General features: G+C 40.4%; 2 protein-coding genes across 3 annotated transcripts in view; both read left to right on the plus strand.

Annotated features, from left to right (window-relative positions):
* The window catches only part of SRP72 (signal recognition particle 72), a 33,450-nt gene extending 31,718 nt beyond the window's left edge, over nucleotides 1-1,732 (plus strand). Inside the window, exon 18 of one of the 2 annotated variants that reach the window (XM_043970899.1) lies at nucleotides 1,629-1,732. In XM_043970899.1, the coding sequence (XP_043826834.1) occupies nucleotides 1,629-1,699 (71 nt within the window). In that variant the 3' untranslated portion in view covers nucleotides 1,700-1,732. The remainder of the gene's footprint in view (nucleotides 1-1,628) is intronic. The other variant, XM_043970900.1, reaches the window with a different exon arrangement.
* Nucleotides 1,733-7,606: 5,874 nt separating this feature from the next.
* On the plus strand, nucleotides 7,607-22,062 carry ARL9 (ADP ribosylation factor like GTPase 9). Its single transcript, XM_043971645.1, is given in 6 exon segments — nucleotides 7,607-8,008; nucleotides 11,656-11,761; nucleotides 11,764-11,817; nucleotides 13,027-13,036; nucleotides 16,787-16,962; nucleotides 21,095-22,062. Coding segments are annotated over 6 exon segments (789 nt in total). The 5' UTR covers nucleotides 7,607-7,745; the 3' UTR covers nucleotides 21,275-22,062.
* The last annotated feature ends 1,679 nt before the right edge of the window (nucleotides 22,063-23,741 follow it).

A 23,741-nucleotide genomic window follows, 5' to 3' on the forward strand; every position in this document is an offset into this window, starting at 1 on the left:
TTCTGACTATCCTCTCCCTCATTCTGCACTCCCTTTTTTCACCCTTCCTTCCTTATCCTCTTCCCCTCCTACTTTCCTGCAGGGTTAAATAGATTGCTCCTCCCAATTGGGTATGAAAGCTATTCCCTTCATGAGCCCTCTCCAGTGAGATCAGGATCCCTGAGCTAATTCTGTGTTCTAAATTGTTCTTCCTCCCTCCCTCCTCAACCCTCCCTATGAGATCAAGCAGTTCAATATGTCATATTGGTGCAGTAATGTAGAACGTCTTCATAAGATCTTTTTTTAATTATGGCTTTCAGGGAGTCCAAAAAAATCTTAGATTCTTAGTATTATTTGGCCACAGCAACTCATGAAGGCTTAAAGGATAGAGGGCTTTGTTAGAGGAGAGGGTTTCTAAATGATGAAATTATGGATACTTGAGGTAGGAAGTTAATACCAGAAATAAGGAGATATCCAACTTACTCTAAGCTGGTTTGCTAACTATCCCCATTTAAGAAAAGACAGGGAAAATTTAGTAAGTTATTTTAAATTGGGGGGGCGGGCAATGGGGGTTAAGTGACTTGCCCAGAGTCACCCAGCTAGTAAGTGTCAAGTGTCTGAGGCCAGATTTTAACTCAGGTCCTCCTGAATCCAGGGCCAATGCTTATCCACTGCGCCACCTAGCTGCCCCAAGTTATTTAATTTTTGCCAAATGTTATTCTTATTACAGTCTTGGGCATGTTGAAGTGCAATAAATACGTGTTAACTGAGTTATTCAGTAAGCATTTAATTAAGTGTCTACAGTGTGCCTGTATTGTGATAAGGCCCTGTAGATACCAAAGACAAAATGACAAAACAGTCCCTGTCTTCGTGGAGCATTTCTCCGTGATGCTGGGACTATTTTGGTGGGAAACATTGGCTCAGATAAGTGAGTATATCATAATTGGAGGGGGGAGAGAACATGAACAGTTCTGGAGATTATGAAATACTTTCTCTAGGAGGTAGCACCCTGAGCCTGGAAAGAGGGAAAGGCTTCTACTAGAACATTAGAAAGTGCATTTGGGCAGATGGGACATTCACAGATGTGGGAGGTGGAATGGTGAATTTGAGAAATAACAAGGTAGGCTAGTTTGACTGGAATTTTGGAATGTGTGAGGGACAGTCTTGTGAATTTGTCTGGAAAGGTAAGTTTGGAGCCAAAATTGACCCTCCCCCCCCTTTTTTCTTTTTCTTTTTTTTTTTGGGGGGGGTGGGAGGCAATTGGGGTTAATGTGACCTTGCCCAGAGTCACACAGCTTAGTACGTGTGTGTTAAGTGTCCCTGAGGCCGGATTTGAACTCAGGTCCTCCTGAATCCCAGGGCCAGTGCTTTATCTACTGCCCCACCTAGCTGCCCCCAATTGACGTTTAAACCAACTTGACGAGTTTCTATTTTATCTTAGAAACAACTAGCATAAAGTACTTGTCATATATGTTGGTGGCAATAGGTACTAATAAATATTTGAAGTTCTGGATCTCTGGATAATTTTCCAACTTTTACTCAAATTAATCATACTTACAGCTTGATTTCCCCCCCCCCCCCCAGTTTTTGCTTACTTTATTTCAGAATAAAATTGTAATGTGTAAACTGTTCTGTCATTTATTATTAAGCAGGAAAACTACCTAAGAATTACGATCCTAAAGTTACTCCAGATCCAGACACGATGGCTTCCAATGCCTGAGAACGTTCCTACTACAGGGGACGAAAGAAGGGTTAAAAGAAGGATTTGATAGGAAAGGGACACAAGTAACAGCTTCAGCAGCTTCAATCTGAATTGTAAGTGATAACTTTTTGCATAATGCTGTCAGTCTCAGGGGACTTCTTTTACTGCTTGAAGGGCATTTAATGCCTTGTATCAGTAGTCTCCAAACATTTTCAATCACATTTGAGCAATACCCCACCCCAATATGTATATAGTCCTTATAAGTTATAAAAAATTCTTTTTTGTACTAATTACACAAATTATAAAGCTTGCACAAAAAGATAACTACAAAAGGGTAAGATAAAGATGAAAAAACATTTGCTCTTTGCATTAATAGGGAGCCACTGGAATTTATTGAGTAGGGTTTAACATGATTAATTGGTGTTTAGAAGTTCACTTTTGCTGATCTGTGGATAATGGCCTACGAGGGGAGGAAAGACTGAGGTTTGAAAAGAGGCTGTGTGCAGTCGTTCAGTCAGAGGTGATGAGGGCTAAGGTGTTTGTTGCCTGTGTGTGTGGAGAGGGACACCAAAGATGAAGTGGAGGTAAACTTGACAAAAACATGGCAACTGATTGCATGTGGGGTTAGTGAGAATGAAAATCAAAGATCACTCAGATGTTAGTGAATCTTGGTGGCTGTGAGGATGTAGCACCTCAATACTAACAGGAAAATTCAGAAGAGAAGTGAAAGAAAAGACAATGTAATGAGATTTGTGGTGAAGATGACAACATCCATACACTGCTCCCTCCTGTTTGACTAAGTCTGTCTTAGAAGAAAATGGGGGCACGTGGGGCTTTTACCAGTCATTGCCACAGAATGGACAGCTTGCCCTTTGAGAAAGCACTTAACCACAGCCAGAGGTGATCTGAGAGTCAGGGAGTAGTTCTGCATAGGATAACAAGGGAGTGATTCCCAGAGGTACCCTTACATCTGCATCTCTAGGGAAGCTATTAGATCATAACTGACTCTGAATGGCCCAGATGATCTCTGAAGGGAGGAAGGTTGGGACATTACACAGCAGAAGTAGAAGATTGAGAGGGGAGAGACAAATCCCATGTCTAGCTGATGCAGAAATGGTTAGATGCAACAACCTTTTCCCTTTTCTTGAATTAGTTGAGCCCTTTGGGGTCAGGCTGCAGCCCCCATTTTGGAGACCACTGTCATATAATTTACCACTTAACAAATGTTTCACTTACATTATCACATTTGATCTTCTCAACAAGTCTGTGAAGTGGGTAAGTAGTTCTAAAAGCAATAACCAGAATTTAGCTGGTATGCTTTGAATAGAACATGGCCTTGCAGTTACATCACCTTCAGTAGAGTCCAAGCTCTGCTGTGGTGTTGGTCTGTTCATCACAGTGAACAACAAAAGTTTGAGAACCGCTGCTATGGGCTCTGTAATGTTAGTGTTTCCTATGTTTTACTGACTCTCAAAGAGCTTGTGGCTTACTCAGGGTCAGTAAGTGGACAGAGAAGGAGTGTTCTCAGATCTCTTTAACCTCCAGGGCATGGACCGCTCTGCTTCTACTGCACAAGCAGGACTACCTATACTGGCCTTAAATTTAGGAAGCCCAGTTCTGTGTGATGCCTTATCCTAAATTTAACTGGCCTGCAATTTTCCCATTCACACTCATAAAATGCGCAACTTGTATAAGTTTTAAACAATTTCAAATTTATGCATTAGTTTTGTTGATATGATATTAACCTCTTTGATCAATCCATCAATTACTGTATATGAATGCTTATTCTTTGTATATATCATGTTTTCGCAATTAAGATTATCCTTAGACTTGAAGGAAAAGCTATTTTATTTCACAAAGAAATGAGAATCCCATATTTTCATAAAGATGAAAGGAAACATTTTGTTTAATTGAAGGAAGAAAAATAGGTTCTTGTTTTGGTTGTCATGTATACTCAATAGACCTTGGTTTATACTACATTGGTATTTCTTCCAAAGGTAAATATTGCAACCCTAAATACTTGCACATTCTATGAGACTCTTGTTTATGTCTTTCTATAAGTATGCCACACTCAGTGTGTTAGAGACCTTATTCACTTGCTCTTGATACTAACAAATTTAGATAAATGTAAATAATGACCATATTTAAGGTAACGTTTACTACTAATGACATTTTAAAAGAAGTGTGCATTATTTGGGAAGATTAAGTAAGGCTCCAGAAATACAGTTTTTATTTTATTTCCTGTATTGAATAATAAGTTAATAAGCCTTATTTAATCTGGCCTATTTCAGGGGATGCTAGTAAAACTGTGTCCCAGCCACCCCACTTCCCCCGGCCTGGGAGTGCCTGCAGCAGTATCTGCCCTCTACACGTAATATAATACCCCCAAGACACCAGAAGCCTGCAGGGGCTCCTGCCACAAAGAAGAAACAGCAGCAGAAAAAGAAGAAAGGTGGGAAAAGGGGCTGGTGATTTGGACATTCATGTCACAGTCTATTTTTTTCACTCTTTCCACTGTAAGGCCCCAGGAATATAATAAAGATCGAACCCCAACAAGCACAGGGCTTTTTTATTCCCCCTCTTAAATTGACTTGATGTTCTGTTTAGTTTCTTGTGCTCTCTGCATCCAGGAGTCACAAATGTCATGCCCTTCAACTCCATGCTGGTGTAACCCCCAGTCTCCTCATGTTGTGTACTTTGTGCAGAGTAAGAGGGCGTGGAGTGCTTGTGCATTTGCCATCCCATGCTCTTGGTGGGCCCCCTGGCCATTCCCAGCTTCACTCATAAGTCATGTTGTCCCAAGTTCTTTCCAGTATGGTTAAACTGGAACCTTCTTACACTGGTTTCTACTGAATCTGAAGACCCCCACTTGTTGCATTCACCCCTTCCACTTATTAAAGCATCATTTACTAGTCCCTAAAGAGGCTGAGAAGAGTTCTCCAAGCACCCCTAGCGACCTGTTAAAAGCCTGCTCCGTGAAAGGGGCCCTGGACCTTCCTTGGAAGCGGCGGCATTCAGTTATTGTAGTCACTCTCCTCTTGTTATATAACGTTAGGGGTCTGGGTGGTTCACACCACATTGTTATTTTTATTAATATGCAGCCTTTCTGTGTATCAGAATACAGCAACATACTATATTGACCTAGCACACTCGGCTCAGTGAATGACCACATCCCGAATGGTGAGCGATTTACTCCAGTGTCTAGTGCTCTGGCAACGGGAATTGGTTTTATCCTGGTCTCGTGCAGAAAAAGGTGATATTCCCAGCCAGATACATGGGCATTTTTTCATACTATAAAACTTGGTGAGAGGTAATTCACACAGTAGTTCAGTATTACTAGCAGGTCAGTGTTTAGACCTAACAAGGAATTGTATACCTGTGATAGGTGCTATACTTCAATCATGCAGCTACAACTTTCCAGTTGTGGGTTTCTAATACTCATGTCCACCACAAATTAATGAAGTATTCTCTTACACTCAGCTTGCTCTTTAAAAGTTTTGCCTGCACCTTTCCCCTCCTAAGCCACTGTGTCTAAACAGATTTTCTTTTCCTTGTTGAACTGTTTAGCTCTGTGTCCATAGGGATGCTGGGTTTTTGTTAGTATTTATTTGATGCTTTCTAAGACCTTTAAAAAGTCCTATTAACATTTGCCTTGTGATTACATTGCTTAATCCTTGTTAATAAATACTTTCTAGATTCAAGTCCCAACATTGCTACCAAAACTTCTTCACCAGAGTTTTCAGGACTTTTTCCTCATTGCTAGGTGAGAGAAACGGGGAAAACTTCCTGGAATTTCCTTTTTGGATCTTAAAACAGGAAGGATTGATTGTGATGTGCACATGAAACAATTTCTTGACCTCAGCCAGAATACTGTTTATTTTTGGAATGAGTGCCAAATGTTTATTTCTTCTGAGTGTATCATATATATTACAGAAATAATTATTAGCAAATGTTTGTACTGGCCTATTTTGTAGTTCTCTGATAAAGGATAATCACTTTGTTAGCTTAAGTAAGCCATAAAATCTTGGTTAAGAACTCTTTATGAAAATTTTGACCAAGGTATATTTCACACATTTTAGTGAAATTCAGGCATACCTCTTAGTTGTCATTATTGCTGGACATACTAATGCCTGTCATAAGCAGACCTCGGTTTAAACAAATGATTATAATTGACAGTAGAAATGTAAATAGGACCTTAATTAATTTTGCTAATAATTGTTCCCTGTTGTGGACAGGGCTTTTGCCAGTCACATATTTTGTATAAATTTGTGTGTGTGTGTATACGTGTGTATATAAGCATATATACACGTACATATATATATATAAAATCAATGTGGATCTTTCCATTCACTGTGACATATTTTAAAATAAAACATTCTAGCAGTGAATGTGGATGAAAATGTCCTGGGTGTCAGAATTTTTGTGGGGGGCTTAAGTGCATTGAAAGTTGAGTACCCTTTATTTCATTCCATCGAAGGATGAATTGTTTTCAAAGTGTCATACTCCTTGCACCTACCAAAAACTAAGTATAGATATATCCTGACAGATCATACCGTTTAAACTATTGAAAATTCACCATGGATTTTTAATCCATTGTAGCCTTTAGAAATATGCATGTAGGCCTCTCCCTTTTAACAAAGATAGTTTGGGGGAAGACCTGTGATATAATGAAAAGAGCAACTGGAATTGAGTCCTGAGTCTGAGTCATAATTTGAGCTCTCTCACTTAATAGCTGTCTGACCTCAGAGCCGGTTTCCTCATCTGTGAAATGGGGATAAAAATGCTTGCACTACCTACCTCACAGGGTTGTTGTGAGGATCAAATGAGATAATGAATGTAAAGTACTTTGTAAACTGTAAAAGGCTATATAAAATGCTGGTTATTCTGATTGATAAAGTGGTGGTTAATAAACATAAAAAAGAGGGGTGAATTTTTCAGCAGGTCTTAGCATTCATCAGTAAATTAGTGATTTTTAGAAACCGGCATGTTTAGTCAATTAACCATCAGTTTTCCTTGAAGACCATCTGTGTGCACGAACTGAGTGATCCACAGATACTACTGGAGTTTTAAACTTGTTAACATAAAGAAGGGATGAGAATTCTTCGTAGCAAAAGGATTAAAGCACGAATCAGATCACTGAAAAGCTAGTGTGCTTTATATTTAAGCCATTAGGCAGGATTGGAGATCAGAGCTATTCCCTTCGCTGATCTAGATTGATACAACGTACAAGAAGGGTTTTTAACAACACAATTTGTCTTCTAGACTTGGGCTTCCAAACTTTGGGCACCTGGTTTTTGCTGGGTGCTAGGGGACACGAAGGCAAGAAACCAAGATATCGGGAATTTGATTACTTTGTGGTGTTTTTTCCCATTTTTATTGTTAAATTGCCCTCGGTCCTGTATGACTAAAGTTGGCAAGCTTTTTTTTTTTTAATAGTGAGGCAATTGGGCTTAACTGACTTGCCCAGGGTCTAGTAAGTGTCAAGTATCTGAGGCTAGACTTGAACTCAGGTCCTCCTGAATCAGGGCCCGTGCTCTATCCCACTGTGCCACTAGCTGCCCCCAGTTAGCAAGCTTCTTAACTTTGTAAGTAGGGGAAACGAGTGCACGTAGGTTGCTTTAGAAAGGAAGTTTTCCTCGCAACTGGCCAACTGGATGGAGTAGGCCGTGCGCTGGGCCAAGTTAGGTGCATTAGGGTTTGCGATTTGGTTTTGGCTTTTTGCCCCTTGGGACAGGGCGAGCTGGAAGATTGAGCATAAGAGGTCTGCAGTCATGGACCCGACAGGGCGAGTTCAGCTGGCTCGCCCGGCGGGTGCTTGAGGGTGGGCCCTTTGGGACAGTCCTAGCCCCGTGCGTGGTGCGCCTGCGACCCCGGGGAGGGCAGACGGGCGGTACTGTGGGAGCTCGCAAGCCTCCACTGTCCTTCCCACAGCCGGAGGCTTGGTTAGATTCCTATTCGCCCCTTGAGATCTCTTCGTAGCTGGCGCTCGTGGCACGAAGCCCCGGCCCCGTGCTCATTTGCACGGCGGCGGCAGGGCCGCGCCGGGGCAGAGACGGCGGGGCCCATGGCCGCCCGCAGCGTGAGGGTGGTGGGGCTGGCGGCCGCCGCGGCCGCGATGACAGGAGGTGTGATCTATGCCGTGTGGAGTTACGTGTCCTCCCCACGCGCCGCTGCCGAGTCAGAGTTGCCCCGAACACATCTGGGGGAGCCTCGGGCTGCTTCTCCTCCCGCCAAATTGGGGAGGAAAGAGAAGAAAGAAAAGCATGCGGTGGGGGATAGCGAGGACGAGCGCAGCACCTCGGCTGTGCCATCCCGCAGAAGCAGTCACAGGTGAGCGGCCCGGTGGGCCGAGCTGGGCTCAGCCCCGTTGGAAGCCGGGGACGGACTCCTCTCGCGGGGGGCAGGACCAGGGCTAGCGGAAAGATGCTCTGTGTCAAACGTGGGCCCCTCCAACCCTCTTCTCCCTTTCGCTTTCCCCTCCAGGGCTTCTTCATTGTCGGAAGAGGCCAAGACCTTGGGGGGTATCTGCGGGGTTGTTGTGCATTCGACTCTTCCCGGTCACCACCCGCATTGTTGACGATCGCAGGGGTCTCCAGAGGGTCGGCGTAGTTTGGAGCAAAACTGTTATCACCTTTTGGATCTCTGAGGGGTTGGGAACTTGGCCCCGGGAGGTGTACGCTATTCAAAAGCAATTACCAGCCTCAACTCTGGGCTTTTAAAAAAATTATGAAAAGTATTTTATTTTTCCAGTTACATGTAGAAATATCTTTCAACATTTGTTTTTATAAGATTTCTAGTTTCAATTCCCCCCCTCCCCAAGACGGCCAAGTTAATCTGATATAGGTTATATATGTACAATAACATTAAACATATTTCTGCATTAGTCATCTCAACTCTGTTAGGTGGCTCTCAATCTGTCCATCTATATGAAGAATAGCATTGTTTTTCCTAGTGTAGTAGTGTGCATGCAGGGCAGCTAGGTGGAGCAGTGGATTCGAGCTCCGGGCTTGAAGTCAGGAAGACTTATCTTCCGAGTTCAAAACTGACCTCGACACTAAACTGTGTGAGCTGAGGAAGTCATTTAACCCCCGTTGCCTCCGTTTCCCTCATCTGTAAAATGAACTGCCAGAAAACCCCAAACGGGGACATAGAGAGTGGGACTATAACTAAAACGACCTGAACAATGTGTTATATAAACACCTTGTGAGACTTGGACATAGCAAGGGAAAGTAAATTGCCCACTATTTTTTCTTCAAGTATTTAGTAAATTATTATCACGAAGTATTTAAGCTTTCTCAGAAATACTGATGAAGAGACATTCTTTTCCTGTCCTGTGAATATTACAGGGCATCCCAAAGGTCTTAGTGCAGTTTTAAGCTATTGAAGCTTAAAGTGATTACAGCTTAAAAGCACTAAGACCTTTGGGACACCCTGTATTATCTGTGTACAAATAGCTACAGAAACAAAAATCTCAGTTTAATAGTCTCTTAAACATGTGACACCACAAGATAGAGGCTACTTAAATTTAGGAGGATGAGTTAAATCAAATCCAAAAAATAGTCAGTAATAGATGGCATCTGTAAGATACATCTTCCAGTGGCTAGGTGTTTATTTGACAGTGACTTGGGGATATGGGAGGGAGGAGAAATAGGAATGAATCCCTTGCTGTGTACAAGGCAATAATCTATCATCCATTGGATGTTGAACAAATACAACTTGACAATGTGGTCTGGCCCCACAAAAGGCTCCAAGGAGACTGATCTTTTTGGTAGAGAAGAGAGAGGGTAAAATTGAAGCAGATGATCAGCAAGGTACCCATTTTGCTTGTTTCCTCTTTCCCTTCTTCATCCACCCTGTTTTGCCAGGTAATTGGAAGGAGATCTAGCAATTACAGTAAAGCCTTTTTAAAGGAGGGGGTCTTAACTTGATGTCAGTAAACTTAAAAAAATTTTTGATAACTATATTCTAATATAGTTGGTTTCCTTATTAATCCTATGTATTTTGTGTTTATTCATTTAAAAACCTCTGAGAAAGGGTTGAAAGACTTCACCAGAATGGTAAAGGGGTCCATGACAAAAACAAACAAAACAAACAAAAAAGTTGAGAATCTGCTTTAAAGGGAAAAGGCCCAGATTGGAGTAGACAAAGTAGAGGAAAGTTTGGGCAATATATTCAATTGGAGTACAATGAAAAATGAGAAGTTTGGGGTGTCTGGTGGTAAAAACAAAGGAATAAATAATAGGCTTCACATATTGCTAAGCCCTAATATAATGTTTTTATTGATACCCTTGTTTCTTTATATCATGACAGTTGTCCCAAGTGTCCTTTACCCTGCCCCTATATCTTTTTTGTTTGTCTTTTGGTAGGGCAATGAGGTTTAAGTGACTTGCCCAGGGTCACACAGCTAGTAAGTGTCAAGTATCTGAGGTCAGATTGAACTCCAGGTCCTCCTGGAATCCAAGACGATGCTTTATCCACTGTGCCACCTAGCGCAGCCCCCCCCCCATATCTTTATTTTAAAGTGGAAAAAATATCAGCACAACTGATTGATACATTAAAAAAATCTGAAAACATGTACAATTTGTAAGACTTGTGAGCCTCCCATTTCCACAAAGAATTGGATTGGTAATATCCTTTCCTCTTCATTCAAATCTTTGTTTGATCTTTATAATTTTGTTACATATTTTTGTCATGTAGTAGTTCATTCCATTTAAATTCTTGTAGTTACTGTGCATATTGTTTCTTTGCTCTGCTTATTTCATTCTCCATAAGTTCATGTTGATTTTTCCATGCTTTTCTGTATTTATCATGTACATAATTTCTTATTGCACAGTAACATTCCATTATGTTCATGTACCACAATTTGTTTAGCCATTCCCCAATCTATATTGTTTCCAATTATTAGCTATCACCCAAAAATGCTGATATAAATATCAGTATATATGAGACTTTCTTCTTACTAATGGCTTCTTTGTGGTATGATAAACTCAGTAACAGAGTCTTTGGATCAAAGGATATGGACATTTTTGTCACTTTGTTTACATAATCCTAAATTGCTTTCAAAACAGCTGTAATATTTCACAGCTCCACCACCAATGTATTAGTGTGCCTATCTTTCTACAACTCATCTCACACTGACCATTACCAATTTTTGGTCATTTTTGCCAATTTGCAAAGTATAAGGTAAAACCTCAGGGTTGTTTTGATTTGCATTTCTCTTATTATCATTCTCATTGTTAGTGATTTGTAGCATTCTTTCATGTGGTGTGAATACTTTTTGTTTTTTGGTGAGCAATTGGGGTTAAGTGACTTGCCCAGGGTCACACAGCAGTAAGTGTTATCTAGTGCCCCGTGATACTTCTGCAGTTTTCTTTTGAGAAATATATCTTAATATCCTGACCACAAGTTACCTCCCCCATATTATAGTATTGACGTATTTCCAAATGCAGAAGATCTTTATAATGAGACTAGAGTCAAACGAACATTTGAACAGTTTCAAAGGAAGAGCTTTACTTCTAGACTAAAATATAATTTTTTCTTAAGTCTTTAAAGCCCTTCCCAGTCTGGCTGCAGCCCACCTTTCCAGGCTTATTAGACATTGCTTCTTGAACTCTCCATTCTAGCCAAACATGCTGTTTCCCATGCTCAGTATCCCATTTCTCATCTCCATACTTTTTCGTTGGCTTTCCCTTGGGTCTGGAAGCATTTCCTCTTCACTTCCACCTTAGAATTCTTGGCTTCCTCCAAAGCTTAGCTTTTGTGCCACTTCCTACAGGAGGGCCTCCTAGAAATGACCTCTCATCTACTGTGTACATATTCTCTATTTATATGTGTATATGTTGTTCCCCCATTAAGAATGCCAGCTGCTCAAAGGCAGGGATTGTTGAGTGTGGATTCAATTTTCCTTGATTAAATAGCGACTTGCTTGCTCCCAGATGAATACAGTTGTGGCTAAGATTTGTCTTCTGTTTCACAGACAAAGCACAAAATAAGCAAGTCCTTGTTCTGGGCCTGGACGGAGCGGGAAAGACCAGTGTCCTCCACACCTTAGCTACCAATAAAGTCCAGCATAGCATTGCCTCCCACCCAGGGTTATTAATGCAGTGTGCATCAATAATGGAGACATGCAGATGGGAGTTCCCGGAGAGTAAGTCAGCCTGTTCTATTGCACTTGTTGAACAAATAATTTTATCTCTGTTTATATTGAAATTGTATAGGGGCAGCTAGGGTGGCGCAGTGGATAGAGCACTGGCCCTGGATCCGGAGGACCTGAGTTCAAATCAGCCTCAGACACTTAAACACTACTAGCTGTGTGACCCTGGGCAAGTCACTTAACCCCAATTACCCAGCAAAAAGAAAAAACAATTGTATGATTAGCATTTTAATGGAGTATGTGTGAACATGAACATGGGACCGTTAGGTTTCGCTATTTGTGTGGGGCTATTTAGTGAATGACCACAAGGAAAAACAATGAGTATTTACATATTCCGTGGTATACCCTTGAGGAACATTCTTAGAGCTGCATATAAACAGACTTGCCAAAGAAAAGTTTACCAGTTTACCAGTGTGGGCTTTTCTCCTTCTCCACTCCTGACTCAACCTCTCTATGTCTCTTACTTGACATCCCACAGCTCACCATTAGCCCGGATGAACAAATACCTCTACATTACTAAACCCCCAGTTTCCACACTGTGAATATTATCTCCTGAGACATGGCAGGAAACCACTAAGTCAACCTTTTGTTTTTTGGGTTTTTTTTTTTTTGCGGGGCAGGCAATGGGGGTTAAGTGACTTGCCCAGGGTCCACACAGCTAGTAAGTGTCAAGTGTCTGAGACTGGATTTGAACTCAGGTACTCCTGAATCCAGGGCCAGTGCTTTATTCACTGCACCACCTAGCTGCTCCTAAGTCAACTTTTGAAATAGTCAGAGATTCTGAGCTGTGGTGGTAGCTGTGTGAGCAATGATGGGGATGAATTAAAAAGATATTGTAAAGGAAGAATTCAAAGGACTTGGCAATTGATTTGTCTGTGGGAATGAAGGAAAATGAAGAGTTGAGGATGAGTCTGAGGTTTCAATTGGTTGATAGGAAGGATAGGGAATTTTGAAAGAAGAGTGGGTTTAACAAAGAAGAGGACTAATTTTACATTTGTTGATTTGAGACTATTAATGCAGACCCAACGTTGAACATGTCAGAAAGATGGTGTGTTCATTAAAACACCCCTGACTCTTACTAGGACTGGAGCTAAGGCCATAGGTGAGGACTGGGTATATGTATAGATCTGGGAGGCATCTGCATGGCTGGGATCACTGAACACATGAGAAAAGAGAAGAGGACCCAGGACAGAATCTTGAGAGTACCCAGGGTTGGGGGAATAGGATATCCAAAATGGTCTTCATTTGTAAAAGGGAGATGATAATGCCTAAAGGACAATCTCTCATGAGATTGTTCTTAGGAATCAAGTGAGATGATGCAGTGTGCTGATTAAAAACATGAGAGACAATTTCCTGGATAATTTTTGTTTTGTTTTATTTTATGGTGGGGGCAATGAGGGTTAATGACCTTCCTCAAAGTCACACAGTTAGTGTACAGTGTCTGAGGTCAGATTTGCGCTCAGGCCTCCTGAATCCAGGGCTGGTGACTTATCCACTCCACTGGTAACACCTAAACTGCCCCCCAGTCTCTGGATAATTAATAATTTTATTAATATGGCCAGTGGTTTATTAATAAAATGAGGTCTATGGCCATCTCTCTTCATACAAAGAATGCTTCCTTGCAGCTGGGTCTCCATTCATATACCCTTCCATCTATAGGAGGTCCATCACAAAGAAATAAAACCCTAATCGGTTAGCATCATTCAAATCTAATTGGTTGACATGATTGGAGGTGAGTTAATTAAAATGAATCAGAGGATACTTGACTTAAGCAAAGATGGCATGAAGGGAAATGTAGAGACAACTCCCTGCCCCAAGCTGATGGGGGCACTAATGGTTCATTCAGGCCAAATCTTATAAGTAAAGTCCTTCAGCTTATCTAGACAAAAGAATCTGCCCCTACCCAAGGCTCCTTTTGTGCACTTGGTGTGGGCTTGGCCCAGATGGAGAGATCTGGTGAAATCTCTCAAGGAAAACTTACTTTTGAGTGGAGGAAGAGAGGCCTGAGAACGAAGGGGAACTCTAGGGTGCCCCAAGGTATCAATTATTCATAATTATTTCTCACACATGCTAAACCTTTGTTTTTTTAATCTTAAAATATAATGTAACATTTCAGCTATTTTTATATTTTCAGACAGTAGGGAAAGAGGACAAGCATTTTATTAAGCACCTACTATGTGCCCGACATTATACTAAGTGCTATTATAAATATTATCTCATTTGATCCTCACAACAACCCTCAGTGGTAGGTGCTATATTATCTCCATTTTGTAGTTGAGGAAACTGAGGCTGATAGAGGTTAAGTGACTTACCCAGGGTCACAGAACCCAGCAAGTGTCTGAGCCTGGATTTGATCTGAGGTTTTCTTGGCTCCAGGCCCTCTATCCACTCCACCACCTAACTTGACAACACGAAGACCTGACATTTATATAGTATTGTAAAGTTTGTGAAGTGTTTTATATATTATCTCATTTGAGGCACATAAAAACCCTATGAGCTTATTAGAGCAATACTATCCTCATTTAACAGATGTGAAACTTAGGTTCTAAAAGGTTGCCCATGGTTTAACCATGACTTGCCTAAGGTGAAACAGCTACTAAATATCCGAGGTTAAATTTGAACCCAGAGCTTTCTGGCTTTAGGTCCAGCAACCTATCTACTACATTATGCTGCCTCTCTAGTTTCTATTATACTATTAAGTGGTTTAAATAGTTTTTAAACCTTTAGAATAAAAAATTCTGAACTAAGGAAAGAAAGACAAAAATATGAGATGGGGGCATCAAAAGGAAAAAGAACAAAAATGGAATTCAGTTGATCAAATGAAATGTTTTGCCTCGGGATATTTAGCATCTTTGTCAACTAATCTTTTGATGGACTAGAAAGCAATGAGCTACATTGAGGAAAGGATGCAGGGTGTGGGAGCTTTCCTTTCCTTCGAGGTGAGATAAACTTTTTCTGGGGCTCCTTAGAACCAAATATAATCAGGATAAAATAACAATAATACGGCTCGCATTTATATGGTATTTTATGACTTACAAAGCACTTTCTTTTTTCTTTTTTTGTGGGGCAATGTGCCCAGGGTCACCACAGCTAGTAAACATCAAGTGTTTGAGGTGGATTTGAACTCAGGTCCTCCTGAATCCAGGGCTGGTGCTTTATCCACTGCACCACCTAGCTGCCCCTTACAAAGCCCTTTCACACATATCTCTGGTAAGTACTAACACCAGACTTGCCTTGTTCACATCTTACAAGTATGACGCCAAAAACAAAGATGATACAGTGATGGTTCATGCTTCAGGGATAGGTTGGACAATTTGTTCCAGTGGCCATGAAGGTTGCTCGAAGCAAGCGCTGTGGAGTGCTTAGAGAACGGTCAGGCTTTGAAGATGCCAAGCTCATCCACTGATCCCTGGCCAAGGCAGCCACCTTGACTTTTGTCCTGCACTGGACTTTGATGGCTCTGGAAGAGAGAGTGAGTGCCTTACTTAAATCGATGTACTGGAAAGTCAAGACCTCACCCCATGATGTCATCGGTCCTCTTCAAGGACAAACACCACCACATTATCCTCATCTGATCATTCACAACAGCTGTTACCCACAGATAGCTGAAGCATTATACCACCTCTACAAAGAGGTCCACCAAAGTTTTATTTCTGTCCTGGTTCCTCTCTTTCAGACATGTATCTTTACTGTAATACACGTATCTCTACCTAGATGTCACATTGACACAGGTCCAAAGACATTTTTTTTTCTCCCTCTAACTTTCTAGTTTTTATCTCAACATTTCTGTCTGTGGCACTAAACCCAGTCTCATGTGTTTGAAACTTTGGTGTTATCTGTCTCTTCCTTCTCCCCCGTTTCTTTCTTCTTTTCTTCTTTTTTTTTTTTTTAGTGAGGCAATTGGGGTTAAGTGACTTGCCCAGGGTCTCACAGCTAGTAAGCGTTAAGTGTCTGAGGCTGGATTTGAACTCAGGTCCTCCTGACTCCAGGGCCGGTGCTCTATCCACTCCCCCATTTCTTATATGGATGTCAGCTAGTATCCCTTCCTCCTACAGCCTGCTTTGTGCTTCTCTGGTCTCTGTCTCTTTGTCTCATTCTCTCCTTGTCTTTCTCTCTCCTTTTTGTTTTTTCCTCTTCACATGTTGAATTCCTACCCTATCCTTTGAAGTGCAACTTAATATTACCTCTTCCATGAACTTTCCTTGATAATACTGGTGGTAATGACTTTTTTTCTCATATCATAGCATGTAACACTTCTCAAAGGTTTTATAATGTAATATTGTATATAACAGTTATATGTACATACATGCATACATCTTATTATCTTCTTACAAATCCATGAAGGCAAGACCCTCATTTTATATAATAAGCTTTATATCTCCTACCACCCAGCACAGTGTTCTTCATAAACGTCCACTGAATTAGTGAATCACATTTTACAATTGAGGAAATTAGGCCTCAGAGAGGTTTAAGTGATTTAGGATAACCTTGTGATAAAATCAAGTGATAAAGTGATAAAAATCAAGCCTCCAGCTGGGTCTTCTTCCCCCTAACCTTGTCACCCTTTCCTTCACTGAGGGTGGGCAAACTGTAGCACAGGGTCCAAGTGCAGGCCTGTTTTTGTATGGCCCTACAGAGCTAAGAATATTTTTTGTTCTTTTTTTTTTTACTTGAAAAGTTTTATTATATTTAAAAATGGGGAAAAAACATTCTTAGCTTGAAGATTACAAAAAAAGACAGCAGTATGGATTTGGCCCTTGGGCCATAGTTTGCTGACCATGAACAACACCATTGCACCACCCCATTACTGGTTTCACCATAGCTCTTCATAAAGTATGTAACCAGAGGTGGACTAGGGGTCCTCTTAGATTGTGATTCTGCCTTTTCAGAGCCTTCTGAGACCCTGTATTTATGATTTATTGATCAGACTTCCCTCTGCTGTTTTCCTGCAGTTGGTGGTAGTGAGCCTTTCCGTTCTTACTGGAAGATGTATCTCTCCAAGGTGTTGGTGTTGATTTTTGTGGTGGACTCAGCAGATCACGGACGATTACCTGATGCCAAAAAGCATCTTCACCAGTTGATCCAAAAAGATCCAGCCCTTCCTCTAGTTGTTTTTGCAAATAAACAGGTAAAACGTCACAGGCATACCACCTACTAGATGGTATGTGTGTGTGTGTTTTTTAAACATAGAAAAAAGATTATTTTTTTCTTATTTTTTAAAAATAGCTAACTTTATGCTCTATATTCAGGACTCAAAATGCAAAAACAGAATTAGACTTTTTTCTACTTGGGTCCAGTGGACAGAACTAGGTTCAAAAGGTATAAGTTAAAACAAGGCAGATTTAGACTTTATGTAAGGAAAACTTTTCACAATTAGAACTATCTGAAAGTGGAAGGAGTGGCCTCAGGGGAAGTAGTGAGCTCCTTCACACCTTCAGGCCAAGCACTGTCCTCTTTCACGTAGTAAACATTTAACAAATGTTTCATCATTCATTCATTCATTCATTCATTCATTCATTCATTCATAGGTATGTTCTGGAAGCAATTCTTATTTAGATATGCTTTTGAATGAGTTGGCCTATGAAGTCCCTTCTAACCCTGGTCTTTTGTGAATACTCCTGACTCAGTTTTGTTTGAACCTTTGTCTTTTACTGTTGTTGTTGTTGTATTTTACTTATGCACATAATGTTGTTGTTGTATATTTCGTATTGTCTTTGATGGTAGTCAAGAGACACAGGTTAGATAGCAACTAGCTGGGTGAACTTGCTGGCTGCCCCCTCTTACTTCTGTTAGAAGTAGATGCTAGGGACAGCTAGATGGCGCAGTGGTTAAAGCACCGGCCCTGGATTCAGGAGTACCTGAGTTCAAACCCGGCCTCAGACACTTGACACTTACTAGCTGTGTGACCTTGGGCAAGTCACTTAACCCCCATTGCCTGCCCAGAAGAAAAAAAAAACAACTTAAAAAAAAAAAAGTAGATGCTGCCTATTAATTTCTATAAAGGACGGAAATGGAAGAGATAAAGGAAACAAAAAGAGCAGAGATACAGCCTGGGAAGTGGATCTTTTTGGGATTCAGGCATTTATAACTTTGACCAGGAACACTCCCATCAAGTTCATATTAGATTTTTTTAAATGAAGAAGAAAATACTTGGCAAAAGTCATTGAAAAGTATTTGGTTTACTTTGGTTCTCTGGTTTGGCCTTTTGTGCTTTCTTCCCCCATGGTTCTGCCCATCTCTGAAAAGGACAAGTTGGTACATGCAGTACCTGCTCTTGTTAATACAATGGAAACCTCCAGTGTTTGCTGTATACTGGGCAGCTTTGATGAAAAGGAACTATAGAAGCTAAAAAAGTAAGCAGTAGAGAAATCCACCCGAACAAATGAGGAGGAATAAAAATATCCTCTGAAATATGAGTCTTTTCTTCAAGGATAGTAACCAATATCTCATGGATTCCAACCATTAAAAAAAAAAAAGAGGACTGGATTTTCCATTGAGGAATATGTTGTTATAAGAGGTAACACCTAGATAGTTCTTTACAATTTACAAAGCACTTTTATGTATTTCATTTACTTTGATGCTTCCAACAACTCTTACTCTATGAAGTAGTAATGCTGAGTAATACTGGTTCTACTTTACTTTTTCTTCTCTTTTTTTGCGGGGCAATGAGGGTTAAGTGACTTGCCCAGGATCACACAGCTAGTAAGTGTCAAGTGTCTGAGGTCAGATTTGAACTCAGGTCCTCCTGAATCCAGGCCTGTTGCTTTATCCACTGTGCCACCTAGCTGCCCTGGTTCTACTTTACAAATGAAGAAATAGAGACCCAGAAAAGGTAGATTATTTGCCCAAAGTGAGGTAGTAAATCTCAGACTTGGAACCCCAACCAAGGTCTTCCGCTTGTAACTTCCACCACCCCATAACTGCCTCATGACTCCCCATGTTCATCATAACCACTTTCTGATCCCTTCTGACCTTAATACCAGACATCTGTGTATCCATCACGTACCCAAATTTCAAATTAATAAGGACAAATAAAAACAATAAAAAGAAAGAAATAATAAAGAAATAACAAGTTAATAATAATCAATCAAACAAAAATCTTCTGGGTACTTTTTTTTTTTTTTTGGTGAGGCAGTTGGGGTTAAGTGACTTGCCCAGGGTCACACAGCTAGTAAGTGTTAAGTGTCTGTTCTGGGTACTTTTTACTCTACAATATATGAGTGTGCAAACCCTTATTTTTTTATTATTATTATTTTTTTGCAGGGCAATGAGGGTTAAGTGACTTGCCCAGGGTCACACAGCTAGTAAGTGTTAAGTGTCTGAGGCCGGATTGGAACTCAGGTCCTCCTGAATCCAGGGCAGGTGCTTTACCACTGTGCCATCTGGCTGCCCCATTACCTTTGTTAAAAAGAGAATTGTCCCTGTGGTAAATGGAGTGAGAAAACCAGTTTCTCATGAACCAGAGTGAGGAGAAGTCAAAGACTATGTACTTCACTGATCAGAGTGAGGATCACCTCAGTAAGGCAAACACCTGTTTTATTATTATTTTACCCAGCAAAACAAAGCATGCATGCATGGGAGTTTCTCAGGAGAACAGCTCATACTACCATGGAGAAGGGGGGGAGGTATTTATGCAGTAACATCACAGTTCCTTGGACAGTTAAAATGTATAGCTTCATTGCTATGTCAGGTCCAGAGTCTGATGAATTCCTTGCTTCCCGATTTGCAATGGATGGTCTTCCTTCCATTTGCACAACACAAATCAGCCTGACTGTTCAAACCTTAAAAGCAAACAATGTGATAAGGGGATGTGAAATGGGGGAGGGGGGGAAATGTGTCTTTGCAGTTAAGGTTATCTCTTATAATGTCCATGAAACCCCAAATGGCTCAGGAATGTTGGGGAGGTGAGACAGGAAGGCTCTAGCAGATAAATAATGTCCCCGGAGGGACCATAAACCACCAAATAGCACACGGGGCAAGTCTCTGAAGATAAGGATGTCCCTGGAAGGACCATAAATTCCCCAAATGCCTCAATTTCAAGGTTGATATGTCTTTATTGTCCTCAGGATTTTTACTTCTTGCACATCCTGCCAGGTCCACTCCAGGTCACCACAAAGGATATTTCCATTTTCTATATCTTAAATATTCAGTTAATATCCAGTGCTGGTGAATTAAAGTCTAGTTTTAGATTTAAGGTCTGTCAAATGATCAGTGTAAACTGAGACAAGAGAAAATACTCTTCTGATATGTGGACCTACATTTGAGTTAATAACTACATGATCCATGATTGAATTAAGAAATTAAACTGGTTTACACCAAATATTGCCCAATTTATTAGGTTAATGCTATATATTATTTGCTGACCATGAGTCCCCCCTTTTATCTCACAACAAATCCAGATAATGAATATTTTCCAGGCAGTTATACATTTTTAATTTTATTATTATTAGCTTCCAATTATGAATGATTTAGAAATTGTAGTTTGATATCCCTGTCTTTTTTGAGGCAGCTGAGTGATGCAGTGGATAGAGCACTGAACTTGGGTTCAGGGAGACCTTAGTTCATATGTGACCTCAGACACTTACTATCTGTATGACCCTTGGTAAATCAACTAACAACTATCTGCCTTAGTTTCCTCAACTGTAAAATGGGGATAATAATAGCACCTATCCCCCCCATTGTTGTGAGGCTCAAATGAGATATTTATAATACAGTTAGCACAGTGTCTGGCACAGGAAGGAATAAATGTTTCCTTCCTTCCAGACATGAGGAGGGTATATATATATATATGTAGATATATATATATATGTAGATATGTGTGTGTGTTGTGTGTGTATACACACACATACATAGAAAGCAGTTCATAAATTGTGAAAATTTAAGTGCTTGACTTGTTAATGGATAATCCCTATTCTCTCTATTCCTCAGGTTTGGAGTAAAGCACCCCACCCCCCCCCCAGCAAAAAAGCTAATTTACAATTTTTAGCTGTTATATTTACTCATGAAAATGTCAAAACTTTAAAAGGACTGACACTAAAAAAAAAGAATAACTGAGTATTTGTGTGTCTATATGTGTGTATGTGTATATACATATATATGTAATTTTATATACACACTCCATAAAATCATATCATTTTACAGCCAAAAGAAAGGGAATTTAAAGGTAATCTAGTCCAAAAACCAATCTTTGGAAAAATATTCACGCTTACACCAACACATACAATAATCAACTTTTTCTCCCTTTTGCTTTCTGGGCCAAGGATCTTGAAGATGCATATTGTATCACAGATATTCATGAAGCTTTGGGATTATCTGAAATTGGAGATGATAGAAAATTGTTCCTGTTTGGAACCCACGTAACCAAGAATGGCGCAGACATCCCCTCCAGTATGCAGGACGCAAGAGAACTGATTGCCCAGCTGGTTTCGGAAGCTCAGTGACCAGTACCGTCTAGTATCTATGGGCCGTTATAATCAGAGAATGTTGTATTGCAAGCTTGAAGCCAAAAAGGTTTTACTTTTAAATAGAAGACAAACCTTATCCATTTTCTTCAAAGCACATGGAACTTAGATGACTAACTAAGATGCTAATTTACTGAAAGCACCTATTTTAATTAGATACTGACATTTAATATATACTTATATTTTTGAAACTGTTTTTTAGAAACACTGGGGTTTTGTTCAGCAGAATTAAAATGTACGTGAAGAAAAATGAATTTTCTGCCTGGTTGGAAAATACTTCAAGAATCCATAATTTTGTGACTGTGCATAGCCCTCCACCAGAACAGATTGCATTCACTGTCTAACTTAGAAGATGGCTTTTAATTTTTGCTATGGCCAAAAAAATGAATCACCCTGTTGCCAACCTGGTGATGAGTCCCTTTTGTATTGGGCTGGGTCATAGAATTTGTCATTGGACCTATACTTGAAGTTTTTCCAGCTGGTTAGGATTTACCTGACTTTGCCCTCTCTTCGCAGAACCTTCAAGAACCCAGGGTCACCTCTATGCCATGATAGGGCATCATAATAAGATTTTAGTGAAAGCCTTAGGAAAATCAGAACGATTTATTAAGAGAAGACAGTGCCAAGCAAACTGAAGTAGAAAGATAAATTGGAATTAAAAAATATATATATTAGGGGCAGCTAGGTGTGCAGTAGATAAAGCACCAGCCCTAGATTCAGGAGGACCTGAGTTCGAATCTGGCATCAGACACTTGACACTTACTAGCTGTGTGACCCTGGGCAAGTCACTGAACCCTCATTGTCCTGCCCCCCCAAATATATATTTTATTTTTTCAAATAAGCATTCTTCTGTACCCCATCATTGCCCCCCCAAATTTAAAAGAAAAAGAAAAACAGAACCCCTGTAACAAATACACAAATAGTCAAGCAAAATAAATTCCCATCTTGTCCATGTCCAAAAATTAAACATAGCATCCTGTGTTAGAGTTTAAAAATTTAAAATAACTATCTTTTAGGATGAAAATGGGCAATAAAAATTATGGGACTTATTTTGGGATTTTGTTCTCAATTTTCACATTTTCCCTCTTATATAATGTTTGTTTTTGGCTTTGTTTATAGAAAATGTAAATAGAGAACTTATCATGAGATTGGTCATTGTACTTGCCTCCACAAACAATTGTATAAAATTAAACTTTTAACCTTAGCTGCTCGTCTGACTACCATTTTTTCCTTTGTTTTACAGATTTGAAAAGTGGGTTATAACTCTAACATGGAGATACTGACAGAATTAGAAAAATTCTGTAATTTGAGAACTGCGGTAAAACATGAAATGCAAAGATAAAGAAACTAGCTAAATCTTCTCAAATTATATCCTTCTCCTGCATATTCCCTCTTTTGTTTTTCTTTCTGATTTAATATTTTATTGATGCCTGTTATTTTTTTTTTGCATCATTCCCTATTAGCCACCCCCATCGCCAGTAAGCCTTCCCTTGTAACAAAGAAACCATTAAGCAAAACCAACCAGTACAGTGACCAAGTCTGACAATAGCCTGCATTTCCCCTTTGTTTTAGCTGCAAATATTTGTGTGGGGAGAATTTTTTTCTTTTTCTTTTTTTTAGTTTTTGCTAAACTGGGTTTTTGGTCAAGTCCTTCCTTGTATATTCCCATGAATGCTTTCTGGGATGACTAGGAGAGAAGGGCAAACAACAGGAACTGAGTGCATATTCTTACTTAAGAGAGTAAGCTGTGAGGAACCCCACTCCTTTCTTGGAATGATTTCTTAACAAATAGAGATGAAAGGACCAAAGAGTAGGAAGCTTGATTACTGGAAGAATGTGGGGAGAGGAGGGAGAGGAAGGAGAGGAGGGACAGGAGGCAGGGAGGAAGGGAGGGAGGGAGGGAGAGAGACAGAGAGACAGAGACAGAGACACAGAGACAGAGAGTGTACATGGAGTTTGAAGAACACTTCCCCCTTCCACTGTAAAGGGGTGGGGTGGGTTGAGACATCCTCTATACCTAGTGTTCCCAACAGCCGAGTGAAGAGTGTAAATAAACTTGTGCTTTCTGTGAAAGCTACTCCATCTGTGAAACTTTCTGGCACTCTGATATCTATCCGACCCCAGGGCCTCAAACCCTGCCAATAAAACAAAAACAAATGAATTCAGAAGAAGTGGGCAGAATTTTCTTAAAGGTGTGGCCACTAAGGTCTCTTGCTTACCAACAGCAGCTTTGCTATAATGTTTAAGGGGGGGGATCTAGGTGTCGGAGTGGATAAAGCACTGGCCCTGGATTCAGGAGGACCTGAGTTCAAATTTGACCTCAGACATTTGACACTTTACTAGCTGTGTGACCCTGGGCAAGTCACTTAACCCCCATTGCCCCCCCCTCCCCCAAAAGAGTAGGTATTCTCAGCATGCCTTTGTGAAGTTTTTCCTATTCAGCCTG

The sequence above is a fragment of the Dromiciops gliroides genome, chromosome 6 (genome assembly GCF_019393635.1).
Source record: "Dromiciops gliroides isolate mDroGli1 chromosome 6, mDroGli1.pri, whole genome shotgun sequence".
NCBI lineage: Eukaryota > Metazoa > Chordata > Mammalia > Microbiotheria > Microbiotheriidae > Dromiciops > Dromiciops gliroides.